Consider the following 14,944-nt stretch of genomic DNA (forward strand, 5'->3'; position numbering starts at 1 on the left):
CAAAAAACTCTCATATATAACTTCAAACACTTTTCTTTGCTACTAAATAATTATTATTATGTGTGTGTATGTGTATATATTAGTGTATATTGCCATGTGTAGATAGTTGTATATTACCATGAGTATACTCTTTATTTGTATACAGTATTGTCATTGTGCATTGTCATTTGTATACTGTCACGTGTGATTTGTCATGTGTATATTATCATGTGTTTACTATCGTATGTACTGTTATGTAGAGATGGCCCGAACTGTTCGCCAGCGAACGGTTCCCGGCGAACTTCCGTGGTTCGCGATCGCGGAGAACCGCGAACTTTTGCGGAAGTTCAATTCTCCCCCCTAGTGCATCATTAGGGTCAACTTTGACCCCTACATCACATTCAGCAGGCAAATTGTAGCCAATCAGGCTACACTCCCTCCTGGAGCCCCACCCCCCTTATAAAAGGCAGGCAGCGTCAGGCATTGGACTCACTCGTGTGCCTGCAGTAATTAAGTAAGTAAGGGAGAGCTGCTGCAGAGAGAGCTATAGGGAAAGCTTAGTTAGGCTCTTGTAGGCTTGTTAGCTTGCTCCTTGCTGATTCTTTTTGCTAAAAAAGCACCCCTCAACAGCCCTTTTGAGAGCTAATGTTGTCCTTGTGATCTATTTTTTTTTTCTTTTGTGTGGCCCACACAGTCAGTCAGTCAGTCGCAGCTGGCCTTTGGCACCTTAATTCCTACTGTGCCACTGCCAGGCCCAGCACATTCAGTGACTACCTGTGTGTGTGACAGGCAGCTTCACATCTGTAATCCCAATCACTGCACCTGTTCACTGTTCAGTGCACCTACCTACCTATACCTACGTGAGCGCACGCATTGTTAACACCACCAGTCATTGCACCTGTCATTGCAGTCCGTGTGTGTGTGACAGGCAGCTGCACATTTGTAATCCCAATCACCGCACCTGTTCACTGTTCAGTGCACCTACCTACCTATACCGACGTGAGCGCACGCATTGTTAACCTCCTTGCTGTTCTAAAAAATCCGGCAAGGAGGCAGCGCCGCACTTTTTTTTAATTTATTTTTTTTTTAAATCATGTAGCGAGCCCAGGGCTGGGGGGCGGCTCGGGATAACCGGCAAGGAGGTTAATACCACCAGTCATTGCTCCTGTCATTGCAGTCCGTGATCGCGAATCACGGAGAACCGCAAACTTTTGCGGAAGTTCAATTCGCCCCCATAGTGCATCATTAGGCTCAACTTTGACCCCTACATCACAGTCAGCAGGCACATTGTAGCCAATCAGGCTACACTCCCTCCTGGAGCCCCACCCCCCTTATAAAAGGCAGGCAGCGTCAGGCATTGGACTCACTCGTGTGCCTGCAGTAATTAAGTAAGTAAGGGAGAGCTGCTGCAGAGAGAGCTATAGGGAAAGCTTAGTTAGGCTCTTGTAGGCTTGTTAGCTTGCTCCTTGCTGATTCTTTTTGCTAAAAAAGCACCCCTCAACAGCCCTTTTGAGAGCTAATGTTGTCCTTGTGATCTATTATTTTTTCTTTTGTGTGGCCCACACAGTCAGTCAGTCATTCCTACTGTGCCACTGCCAGGCCCAGCACATTCAGTGACTACCTGTGTGTGTGACAGGCAGCTTCACATCTGTAATCCCAATCACTGCACCTGTTCACTGTTCAGTGCACCTACCTACCTATACCTACGTGAGCGCACGCATTGTTAACACCACCAGTCATTGCACCTGTCATTGCAGTCCGTGTGTGTGTGTGTGACAGGCAGCTGCACATTTGTAATCCCAATCACCGCACCTGTTCACTGTTCAGTGCACCTACCTACCTATACCGACGTGAGCGCACGCATTGTTAACCTCCTTGCCATTCTAAAAAATCCGGCAAGGAGGCAGCGCCGCACTTTTTTTTAATTTATTTTTTTTTTAAATCATGTAGCGAGACCAGGGCTGGCTACATGATAGCCGCTGAGCGGCGGCATCCCCCCACCCACTCCGATCGCCTTCGGCGATCAGAGTTATGCAGGAAATCCCGTTGAGAACGGGATTTCCTGCAGGGCTTCCCCGGTCGCCATGGCGACCGGGCGGGATGACGTCACCGACGTCATGGACGTCGTGACGTCAGAGGGAATCCCGATCCGCCCCTTAGCGCAGCCTGGCACTGATTGGCCAGGCTGCGCAGGGGTCTGGGGCGGGGGGGGGGGGGCATGGGGGGCGGCTCGGGATAACCGGCAAGGAGGTTAATACCACCAGTCATTGCACCTGTCATTGCAGTCCGTGATCGCTCGTGTGCCTGCAGTAATTAAGTAAGTAAGGGAGAGCTGCTGCAGAGAAAGCTATAGGGAAAGCTTAGTTAGGCTCTTGTAGGCTTGTTAGCTTGCTCCTTGCTGATTCTTTTTGCTAAAAAGCACCCCTCAACAGCCCTTTTGAGAGCTAATGTTGTTCTTGTGATCTATTTTCTTTTTCTTTTGTGTGGCCCACTTGCATTATATACAGCCCTGTCAGTCGCAGCTGGCCTTTGGCACCTTAATTCCTACTGTGCCACTGCCAGGCCCAGCACATTCAGTGACTACCTGTGTGTGTGACAGGCAGCTTCACATCTGTAATCCCAATCACTGCACCTGTTCACTGTTCAGTGCACCTACCTACCTATACCTACGTGAGCGCACGCATTGTTAACATCACCAGTCAATGCACCTGTTATTGCAGTCGGTGTGTGTGTGTAACAGGCAGCTGCACATTTGTAATCCCAATCACTGCACCTGTTCACTGTTCAGTGCACCTACCTACCGATACCTACGTGAGCGCACACATTGTTAATTCCACCAGTCGTTGCAGTCCGTGTGTGTGTGTGTGTGTGTGAGACAGGCAGCTGCACATTGGTAATCCCAATCACTGCACCTGTTCACTGTTCAGTGCACCTACCTACCTATACCTACGTGGGCGCATGCATTGTTAATACCACCAGTCATTGCACCTGTTCAGGGTACCTGTGTGTGTGTGTGACAGGCAGCTGCACATTTGTAATACCAGTCACTGCAACCTGTTCACTGCACCTGTGTAACTGCACATTGTTGTACCAGCAATCACTGCATACCTGTTCACTGCACCTGTGTAACCATACATTGTATTAGTCAAGTCAGTGCACACCTTTCACTTCATCCCCCCCCCCCCCCCCCCGCCCCCAATATGGAGAAAACAAAAGGCAGAGCCAGAGGCAGGCCACCTGGCAGGTCTGTTCGAGGTCGTGCTGTCGTGATTTTGTGCGGCCCTCGACCAAAGTACAGTGTTCAGTAGAAGCCACGTGCCATCAACCCCCAATATTGTCAGGACGTAGTTGACTATTTAACACAGAACACCTCATCTTTCTCAGCTCCCGCACGGAAGCGTGACATATCTTCCTCCTCCTGCTCTGATTCTGGCACCCCACTTAACACTTAGTCGGCCGCCACCACCAAAGTGCCATCACCCCAGGGCTCAGTGGTGTGGAAATTTTTGTGTGTGTCTGCCTTAGATGAGAGCAATGCCATCTTTACTCTCTGCCACCGAAAATTGAGGTGTGGAAAGACCAAGACCCGCGTAGGGACAACTACCTTACGAAGGCACAAGATTACAAAACACAAACTGCAATGGGATGACCACCTGAGGAAAAGCAGCACACAAAAGCAAAGTCACACACCGCAGTGGAAGAAACCAGGCCGCAATCTTTTTCTAAAAAAAGGCAATACCTAAACTTTACCGTGATGTTGAAAGGCAAGTGGTGACATCTGACCACGGATGCCTGGCCTGCAAAGCACGCTCAGGCCTGCCCGAAGACTAAGTCAGTCCCCACACACAGCATCTCTGCCTGCACGCCCTGTGCCTGCCTGCCCCAAGACTAAGTCGGTCCCCACACAGCATCTCTGCGTGCAGGCCACTTGACTGCCTTCTCCACCACCACCAACAGGGTCCACGTCCACCAGGACTTCAGGCGGATACCTGAATTTTTAAAGCTAGCAGCGGCCGCTATAATAAATTTTCTGGTGCGTGTACATGCCTGCCTAATTTTTCTGGCTGCACTGCGGCTGCAACAACAAAACAAAAGGCATGTACATGTGTCAATTCCCCTTTGTGATCGTTACCTTGCCGCGGTGAAGGGGCTTGCGTATCACAATGAAGCAATGACCGCCGGCTATATGAGTGTCTCGGGGGTGGCACACCAAAGATAATAGGGTCGTTGCTTCATTGTGGACAGACCAAATTCGATCATCTGGACAATTACTGTTGTTCTGTCATTGAGCTACCTCAGCCTGGCGACCATATGGGCTTGAAAACCGCTATCGCCTGCACTCTCGCCATGGTGCGCACCAGTCCAGCACGCCCGTCACAACACAAACAGCTGTTTGTGGTGCGTTACACAGTGAGTTTGGTGTGTCAGTGTGACACAGTACTCTAATTACACTCCCTGATTGATGTATATGTTACGGCCAGAACCGTAGTGTGGCCATTTTGCGTTCTGGCCGGCCACTTCGGGTTCTGGCCGGCCAATGTGTGAAGTGGCCGCAGCGCAGCGGCCAATGTTAGAAATGTTATGTTTACGCCGTCTCGCTGCGGCCAAATTTATTACAACTTGCTTAATTTAATTAAATATAGCCGGCGGCAATGTAATAGATGAAGCTGCCGGCTTTCGCACTGCCTCCTCCTACCCACGCCTCCCATACAATAAGTAGCAGCCGGGGACATGCAGCCGGAGAGTCGTTCTTCGCAGCAGGGCAGCAGAGTGGGGAGGCTGCAGACATTGCTTCTGCCAGCACCCGCTCTGCAGGAACGGCAGGATTCTCCTGCCGCGACGAACGACTCTCGGGACACGCGTGTCTCCGCCGGCTGCTACTTATTGTATGGGAGGCGGAGAGAGAGGGGGGGGGGGGGAGAGGAGAGAGCAGTGCGAAGCCAGCGGCTTCATCTATTACATTGCCGCCGGCTATATTTAATTAAATTAAGCAAGTTGTAATAAATTTGGCCGCAGCGAGGACGGTGTAAACAGTCTACATTTCTAACATTGGCCACTGCGCTGCGGCCACTCGCACATTGGCCGGCCAGAACCCGAAGTGGCTGGCCAGAACGCGATGTGGCCACACTTCGGGTTCTGGCCGTAACATATACACATGCAAGATGTTTTAAAGCACTTTAGGCCTCCAATTTAGCATGCAATGTGATTTCTGCCCTTAAAACGTTGCTTTGCGTCAAATCCAGATTTTTTTCCCCGGGTTTTTTGCCGTCTATCCCACTCATCCATGCAAAAACTCAGATGTTAGACCCCTTGAAACATCTTTTTCATCCCTGTGTGTTGTGGCCAGCATAAATGTTTCTAGTTTTCAAAGTTCGCCTCTCCATTGAAGTCTATTGCGGTTTGCAAAAATTCGCAAACGTTTGCGAACCTAAAATCGTAGGTTCAGGTCATCTCTACTGTTATGTGCATACTGTTGTGTGTATTGCTATGTGTACACTGTTGTGTATATTGTCATGTGTATACTATCTCGTGTATATTGACTTGTGCATACTGTCATGTGCATATTGTCATCTGTATACTGTTGTGCATATTGTCATGTTTATACTATCACGTGTGTATTGTAATGTGAATATTGTTATGTGTGTATTGTTGTGCTTATTGCCATGTGTTGACATGATTTCTTAACATCTCTTCCCAGTCGAAGGTCATACTGACCATTAATGTGACATCCCCCGACCTTTTCCGAATCGTGTTCCGCTATGTCAACCGCGGCTCTGACAGCGTCTACGGAAAGGTGTCATTTATAGAAGAGAAGAAGTTTAATGCCTGTGCCAACTGTAAGTCCCAAGGGTCTTTTCTCTCCTGTGCTTGCTAGTGGTAGATTCCACAGGGCAGACACTGAGGCTGGACTAGCTGCGGAATGTTCCATTAGGGCTGGTGGGGTTGGGAAGAGTGTGGACACCAGATCTCTCCTCCATTCCTGTATATAGAGGCCCCTCTCCAATCTGTGATGGGATAGATTTCTGTGGGAATCTCATTACAAGTACGGGGATTTGGCTGCTGGCAGCAGTTTGGGGATTTTAGAAGCCCTTTTCATAAGGAGCCTGCTGAGAAAACGTATTACTTGTGGTAAACCTCAAACTTCCTCTGAAGATCACAAATGTAATAAACGTTCTCATTGGAAATAGGAACCATGTGTCGCCTGATCTGATTGCTGCTGGCCGGATACAGTGACAGTCATGGTGTCAGTAGACATGGGCACATACTGCCAGCTCAAGCAACGCAGTATAAAGGCCGTGTCCCAGTCCTAGTAATGCCCGTACTGTTAGCAAAGCCTTCTTGTAGCTCTGCCTCGGCCTCCTCAGCACACAAGCTTGAATGTTCCACCAATCTGAACGCCAGAAGTGAGATCTGCCTTACGGTGGACAATAAAGGACGCCTTAAGTGAGAGGTGTATAGTGGCTGCCATTTTCATTTCCTTTTAAACAATACCAGTTGCCTGGCAGTCCTGCTGATCTCTTTGGCTGCAGTAGTGTTTGAATCATACACCTGAAATAAGCATGCAGCTAATCCAGTCACACTTCAGTCAGAGTTCCTGATCTGCATGCTGGTTCAGGGTCTGTGGCTACAAGTGTTAGAGGCAAAGGATCAGCAGAACAGCCAGGCAATCTGCTTTGTTTAAATAAATACGTCAGCCTCACTTCAGATTTCCTTTTACGGTCCAATTTTAGCAAACGATTTACCTTCTGATCCGATGATTGCAATCGGATTGGAGAGTGTGTATGGCGCCAATCATCTGAAAGGATCAGATTGGTTATATTCTGAATCGCATTTATGGGGCCATTCAATGATATGCAATCTTCTCCTTCAGATCCGATAATTGTGGATGATTTTTCTCTAAAATTGCACCATTGATGGGCACCAGTACGTGTTTTGCTTGCTTATTTGATCACCCGGCGGTGTCTATAACCAGGCCATGTCCAATCAGCGACAGAATTTCCCTGCTGGCACCTTTGTTGCCTGTATAGACAAGTTCCTTGACTACTACAAGATTTTGAGGTGTAGTCACCAACCTATGGAACAGTTAGTTACCAGCAATGCTGACAGCAAGGTAGTGCTTGTTGCACAATTAGCGTGACCCACCTTACCCTTACTGTCGGATTCACAAATAAAATGACCGTGCACTCTCTGTGCGTGGCAACTGAACACCGTAGGTTGGTGAATGCACCGATTTGTTCTGCAGTTGCCATTCCTGGCCTTCCTCTTGTCTTAGAATTGGGATTGTTTATCTTAGTATGAAGGGATACCAGTACTGATAGGGACTTAACTTATCTAATTAACCGCCTCACGCCCATGGGCGGTGGGAGAGTGGCTCACTGGGGACCAACTAACGCCGATCGGCATCAAAGTGCGGTGGGCGGGATTAGCAGGGAGCTTGCGTGCGCGTTCCCTGCACATCAACAGAGCGGGGATCTGTGATCAGCCTGCCAGCCGCGATCGGAGCTGGCAGTCTGAAATAGAGAAAGAGAAAAAAAAAAGAAAATTACATTTGTACAGCGCTGTGATCTAGCCCTGTCACTTAACTGTCACTAGAGAGGCTCCCTATGCTACATGATTTCTGTCATTTGGCACTGTATTGGCCTGAGGAAACGGGCTCAGACCCGCGAAACGCGTGTCCTGTGCTCAAATAAAAATCTTTTGTAAGTTTACAGAGATTTCGTCATTGAGGTAAGATACCTCATTTTTCTTTTTCGTTTTTAAACTGGTTTTAAAAGCGTTTATTCAAATCAGGGCGACTCTTTCCCTTATTGTGCACTGTCACTTAACTGTCCCTCCTAACGTCTCCCAATCTAATACCTCTCACAGGCTTATGCCCATGAGAGTGTAGTGTATGGATCGCATCCTAGGGCCAATTTGGGGGGGGGAGGGGGATGAATGAAAGGAAGTAGCGATTTTTATTACAAAAAATAAACAATTTTAATGCATTAAAAAAAAATAGCAGCAGCAATCAGAGACCAAAGCTCTATTAGTGGCAAGAAAAAGAGGTAAAATTCATATGAGTGCTAAGTTGTATGACTGAGCAATAAACCGTTAAAGTTGTGAAGTGCTGAATTGGAAAAAAATGGCCTGGTCACTAGGGGGGGGGGGGGGGGGGGGGGGGGGGGGGCGGGTTATAAACCGCTGGGGCTCATGAGGTTAAGTAATCCTCAGATACAGCAGAGTGGATTGCAGAAATGTGGCATCATTTCCAGGTTTTGTTGCCTGGAACACATTGTCATGTCATTGAAGCCTGTGAAATGGTTGGTGCACACAAGTCATGCATTAATAAGACATCCCCCACCTGTGATCCACCCTCACTTGTTACTTACCTGCCATCTTCATAGCTCCACCCCCCTCCTTTGGAATTACACCTCATCCCCCCCCCCCCCCCCCCCCAGTGGGTCTCTCTGTCTTAGCCCTTAGCTTGTAAGCCTCCCCATGTGCTCTTCTCCCCCACCCTATTAAACCCTATATCGTTACATCCATGCAGAGGTATAGAATATACTACATGTGTTTATTATGGATGTGCCGTTTTGTGCAGGTTCTGAACAAATCAAGCAGATGGTCTTCCCCCCGAGCAAAGATCCAGCCTTTGTCACCGTTCCGAGCAGCCTTGGAGAGCCGTTTGTCCTCAATCCAAACACATGGTCTGTGGTGATCGAGGTGGAAGATGTCCTTCTGGTAGGTCCCCCGTGTCCTCCTGAGATGATGGCCATGGCTTTATAACAGTTCTGTCTTCATTGACTGAGATTTCCTCCACCAGGATTACTTTGTCCTTCTCCCAAGTGCCTACTATGAGGCTCCGATTCTCCAGGTGAAAGTGACCGAGCCCTGCACATACGCACCAACCACAGAGCAAACCAACCAGAAGTAAGGAACTTTCAATCTACATAGTGTACCTGGGAAAAAGCATTATAACTTATAGCAACAGCTATTTCCTAGAACTGTTTGTTCCCACCTCTATAAGCTGTGTGTAAAGTGCTCATTTATGTGTAGCAGAACTATGTGTGTTTTCTCAGACCAGACAAACTCCACCCACAGCCAGGCAGTCAGCAGGAAGTAATGACACTGCACACTCTCCAGTGGGAGTGTCTCTGACTATTCCTGTTAGTGATGGGTCATTCGTGAACGAGCCGGCTCTAAGAGCCGGCTCTTTGCTGCGAACGACAAGAGCCGGCTCTCAGTATTGAAAGAGCCGATGCCTCAGCCGCCCCACACAGCTCTGATTTGCTGTGTAATAAAGGGCGCTGAGGCATGCTGGGAGATGTAGTCCTCCTCGTGCAGCTTGTAGGAGTGTATGGGGCGGAGCAGAGCAGTAGCAGGAGGGATTGCCCGAGCCAGAGAAGCAGTCTGGAGTTGTCATGGAGACGGGGCGGGGCTTTTACGCTGATTCTGAGTGGCGTCTAGTGATATTTAATAAAGAGCCGATTGAGAGCCGTAAGAGCCGGCTCTTTAATGGGAGCCGATTCAGAAGAGCCGATTCTCCAAGAAGAGCCGGAATTCCCATCACTAATTCCTGTACGAGCCTCCAGCAGGGTGATTTGTGGTCATAGGGTGCAGCAATATGTGTGTGTTTTTCAGACCAGACAAACCCCACCCACAGCCAGTCAGCAGGAGGTGATGACACTTTGCACACTCCCCCCAGAATAAGACAGTGGGAGTGTCTGACTATTCCTGTATGAGCCTCCAGCAGGGTGATTTTTGGTCAGAGTGCACAGTAATATTACATTGACAAGCCATTTACACTGTAACATGAAGAAGCCATAAGAATTGTAAAATGATGGTAGGTCTAGTACTACTCTAGAATGTTCAGTATTTTGGGATATATATTTATCACATTAAAGAGGAACTTTAGTGAAAATAACGTAATGTGTAAAATAATTATTATTATTTTTTTTTTTTGCAATATTAATTTATAAATTATTTAGTCAGTGATTGCCCATTGAAAAATCTTTTCTCAACCCAATTTACATTCTGAAATTTTTCACAGTTAGTGACATCTTTAGTGCTGGCAGGTGCATTGCTTAGGAATGGTTGGGTTTTGTGTGTTCTGAGCTAAAGAGAAAAAAACCTGGTCTCCCAGAGTGCAATAGAGGAAAAAAAGCACATAGCTCATCACCCTAAGCTTGACATCACTGGGAGGGTGGGGCTACTGAAACTAGGAAAATTAACGTTAAAGTGGATATCTATTCTACTACATGCCACTACAGGGCCACTTTAACCGCTTAGCATCCAGTCCTTGTTTCGCCCCTATAGACCAGAGCAGTTTTGACATTTAAGCTATGTCCCTATTTAACCAGAAATACATTTATTCCTTCTTGGGTTTTTTTTTTTTTAAGACAAACTAGACTTTCATTGTATGGCATTTTTTCCCTAGAACAATTTTGTTTTCTGTGCATTCTAATGAGAAAAAGATAGGGGAAAAAACACATTATTTCACAGTTTTACCATTTCCAGTTTAAAAATAAAAATTGATACGGTCGAAGAAAAAACACAAATTTTGTTTAGCTATTTCTGTTTTATCCAAAAAACTTATTATGTTCCTGTCACAATTTATGGTGAGAATATTTGATTCTGAAATAATGCTACTGTGTGTATTTTTTCTCTATGAAATGAGAAAATAATCTTATTGGCTCAGGGAACAAATATTCCCTTTCACCAATTAGTGCTGCAGCAGATAGTGCTGCAGGTGCGCACAGGAGCAATGCCCAATCGTGCACAGCTGTGCTTCAGCTACAATACGTGTATCTACGTCCTCATGGCTTAGATGAAGTGATAGAGGACGTAGATAAACTGTAGCTGAAGATAAAGTTTAAAGAGAAACTGTAACGACAGATAGCAGAATGCAGTAAATTATCCAGGATACCCAGTTTTGCATGAAATATCCTGGTTACCGCATCAGAAACAGTTCCTATAATATATACTGTATATTCCTGTATATTGGTATGTAGCCCCATTCTGCCACTGAGGCTTAGCCTAGACTAGACTGTTTATTATGTGGAATTCTCCCCACCAGAACATTCTGGGAGATCACAGATCCTTTCTACTGGCTTTAGAAGTCTCAATAAACAAACATTCAGCAGTGATCGCCTGACAATACTATAGATGTTGTGACCTGTGATAAGCTTCAGAAAGTTAATCATTTGAATGACCAAATAATTCATAAATGAATACAGTGCTTTATTTTGATTCCAGTTCCTTTTTAAGTGGAGTAGCTGTTAGAATGAGCTGTCCCTGCGTATGACAGTGTATGACCGAGTGGTGGAATTGTGGATATTTAGTAATGAAATGCCACACTATAGACGTGCACACATGCAGGCTTGCTTCAGTGGTGTGTGTTACGTTGTGAGGAGATTTAGCAGGTGCGATACACTGAAAGATTTGCGTTCCCACTTGAGTGTGTCATGCAAACTAATACCTCAGACACAAGTATATTTCTTGTGGATCTTTTAACACCATCTTCTTCTCTAATGCCATCACTTCAGATCACTATTACTGATAACTTTCCCTCACTGTTGTTTTCCAGCTGCCTGATGTACAAATACCCCTCTCTGGATGGATTCCCTTCATCGCAGGGCAGTGAAGGCACCTGCCGCATGGACAATTCCCTCCCCCGCCCGTGCCAGACGGAGCAGATCACCCCCAGACACCCGCCGCTGATCGGATGCTATGGAAGTGATGTGCGTACAGTCACAGGCAGTCTGCGTATACAGAGGAAATACATTAATGCCCAGGTGCCTTACAATCGTGACTAACATGCTGCTTTCCCCAGATCGATGTCCAGTTCCATCTGCCCGTCCCCCACCCTGGCCGTTACGCTATTGTGGTAGAATACGCCAACGAGATGGACCTTCAAAGCACCAGTGTCGCCATAAACACACCACAACAGCCCCCCCAGCAGGGCAGCTTCACCTTCTACCCCTGCAAGTTCAGGTGAGTCATCAGAACGCTCTGCGTGGATTCCATTATAAAATGAGCTTTAAAGAAGATATTTACCCAAAGATAGTACAGGGAAAAAATATATCAATCTAGACTTTGCAAAGTGAGAATTTAAAAAAATAGAAGATAAAAAAAATAATTGATTCATGTTGTTTTGATCCACCGTGAGGCCTGAGGAATAACACAGGTATAGTTTATTAATAGTCAGGAAACATTGTAGCTCTTTTTATGTTAAAAAAAATAAAAATGTAGCTTTTGTGAGTGTGGTTAACAGTAGGATTATTGCTAGAGACCATGGCTTCAATTCACTAAGATCTGTTCAGTAGAAAATAATAAGTCGGTAAAATACCACATTCTGTATTTTAGACTTTTTTACCAAATTTTCTAAGATTTTCACACATGTGGCGATAGTTCGGTAGTTTACTGAAAAACATGGCTTTAGTTCACTAAGAAGGTAAAATGTAGAACTCTAGATGTGGAGCAGGTCTCTGCAGCAAGCTGTGTTCTGCTACGGTGATGTTCTCCCGATTCTGGACAGTTTTGTGCCAATTCTTCTGGTACAAGAAGTCTACCTGAAACATAAGCCATTCCTTTGCAAGTTGCTGCTTCTATCCTGTGACAGCATAAAGAGTAAAGATGGCCACTAATGATCCAACTTCTAGCGAAAAATTTTTGCGCGATCAGATAATTCTAATTGGAAGTGAAATATCGTAATGCATCGTTCAATACACCATCAACGACAGAGGCGTAACAATTGATCCTGCAAGGGATGCAGCCGCAGGGGGGCCCAGAAGCTACAGGGGGCCCTATCCTGAGAAACTAAGGGCAAGGAGAGAAAAAAGTTTCTGCTCTCTGCACAATTGTTCTAATGATTGTATCTGCACAGCCACTGATAACGAATCATACAAAGTTTTGTAGACAGATTTGTAGACAGTCCATATTCAGTGTGCAGCAGGGTCTTGTGTTGCTCCTAACCTCTCTAACCCCTGCCCATGTGCTGTGCACTGTAGTGATGCTGGAGAAGTCTGCAGAGCCAGTTCTGCTACATCAGGACAGAGTGAGTGTAATAAGCTGAGGAGCACACTCGTCTGTCGGTTTTCTATATACATTTTCAGCACACCATGTGTGTCTGTATATGTGAAAACATGCATGTTTTATCACAGAAGCAAATGTAATTAATAGAGAGAATGTGTTCAGTGCTTCACTGCTGTCTGTTTTTACTTGCACGGGGAAAACACCTACAAGTGTGCACTAGCCAATTGAATAACATTGGCTCTCAGTTAACCTGTGCAGAAAGCGAGTGGAAGAGGGGGTGGGGTATGGCAGGAGGGGTTCTCATCCAAAGTTTCGCAGGGGGGCCCAGTGATTTCTAATTACCCCCGATCAACGAACTAATCTTTGCTTCCTATCTATCACAATCGACAAGAAAATTCAAATTTTGGTTAGACGAAAATCAAATTGGACGACTGTTTTTATAATCGTTCGTAATCGATTGTGCCCGCCAATGGAGATTATTAACAACCGATCACATCCGTACAGAATTATCTGATCGCTTGAATGAATTTTCGCTAGAAAAATGACTGATAGTGGCCACCTTAAGGGGCATCCCAGGGATCTCTGCATCACTTCTCTAGTCCCTCTGATTCTCTTGCTCTGCTCCTGCATCTTGTGTTTTGTTTATTCTCATTTCCTACCCGGCAGTACATTGGCACCAATGGAGCAGTTAGTAGGAGGGGGTGGCTTGGCTGGCTCCTTTGCCTGTCCAATTTACCAAATGGCTGTTTGTTAGTTACCGACAGCTCCAGGCTGGAGATAAATACCGAACATCTCACTTAAAATACCGCGTGCTCTAACCTTTGTGAATTGACATTTATTGAGTTATTTACCTCACATGTCAGTAATTTGACTTTTCCATGTGGTAGCAGCCTTAGTGAATTAACATTTGACAAGGTAAAATCAGCTGTTTTCTGCTTTACTGGATGTGGTAATGCTTTGTGAATTAAAACCTATGGGGTATCTGATAAATGCATTACAGTTTCCTGTGCCGTGGGGTGGCTCTGGATCATCAGCAGAGAGTGGCCTTATTCAACTTAACCACAGAGGTCACCATTCGCTTCACAGCAGACAAGACTCGGTTCCACCTGGTAAGTCTCACTCAGACATTGGGAGTCTTTGTCTTTGCTTCTGTATCATCCGCTTTTGTTTTCCGTTGTCACCACTGATTGTTTCTGCAGGGCAAGGTCTTCCTCATCCCGGCTGACCAGTTCACCATGGAGTTCATCGAGCCCCGAGTTCATTGCATTGCCATTCAAGGCACGTTTAACCCCAGCAGGTATGTGACAGTTGCCGGTTGGCTTCTACAATTATTCTTGTTTGGTTCCTGCTTATCATGCCTTGTTTTCTCCACAGCGGTTCTTGTGTTCCATCAAGATTCCATAAACCATCACAGTCAGTGGTATTAACGGATGGGAAGACCAGTGCCGTGTCCAACAGCATCCATATCCCTTCCACCAATGGTCAAAGGACTCCACAGCCAACATCCCTACCACCAACTGCTGTAGATTCCACCAAGCGGATACAACTCCAGTCTCCTGAGGTTTGTGATGACATTTACTGCCGTTCCTTTAACCACTTGAGGACCTAGGGCTTTCTACCCCTTAAGGACCGGCCACTTTTTTTCCATTCAGACCACTGCAGCTTTCACGGTTTATTGCTCGCTCATACAACCTACCACCTAAATGAATTTTGGCTCCTTTTCTTGTCACTAATAAAGCTTTCTTTTGGTGCTATTTGATTGCTCCTGCGATTTTTACTTTTTATTATATTCATCAAAAAAGACATGAATTTTGGCAAAAAAATGATTTTTTTAACTTTCTGTGCTGACATTTTTCAAATAAAGTAAAATTTCTGTATACATGCAGCGCGAAAAATGTGGACAAACATGTTTTTGATTAAAAAAAAACCCATTCAGTGTATATTTATTGGT

At 46.0% G+C, this 14,944-nt stretch overlaps 1 protein-coding gene across 1 annotated transcript in view; it reads left to right on the forward strand.

The window, feature by feature from the left end:
• The window catches only part of LAMA5 (laminin subunit alpha 5), a 332,936-nt gene that overhangs the window by 184,318 nt on the left and 133,674 nt on the right, over window positions 1-14,944 (forward strand). The window contains exons 23-30 of the mRNA XM_068264501.1: window positions 5,678-5,816; window positions 8,561-8,700; window positions 8,783-8,889; window positions 11,546-11,699; window positions 11,792-11,952; window positions 13,994-14,102; window positions 14,193-14,290; window positions 14,368-14,554. Of these exons, the coding sequence (XP_068120602.1) occupies window positions 5,678-5,816; window positions 8,561-8,700; window positions 8,783-8,889; window positions 11,546-11,699; window positions 11,792-11,952; window positions 13,994-14,102; window positions 14,193-14,290; window positions 14,368-14,554 (1,095 nt within the window). The remainder of the gene's footprint in view (window positions 1-5,677; window positions 5,817-8,560; window positions 8,701-8,782; window positions 8,890-11,545; window positions 11,700-11,791; window positions 11,953-13,993; window positions 14,103-14,192; window positions 14,291-14,367; window positions 14,555-14,944) is intronic.

Source organism: Hyperolius riggenbachi, chromosome 12, assembly GCF_040937935.1.
Source record: "Hyperolius riggenbachi isolate aHypRig1 chromosome 12, aHypRig1.pri, whole genome shotgun sequence".
Classification (NCBI taxonomy): Eukaryota; Metazoa; Chordata; class Amphibia; order Anura; family Hyperoliidae; genus Hyperolius; species Hyperolius riggenbachi.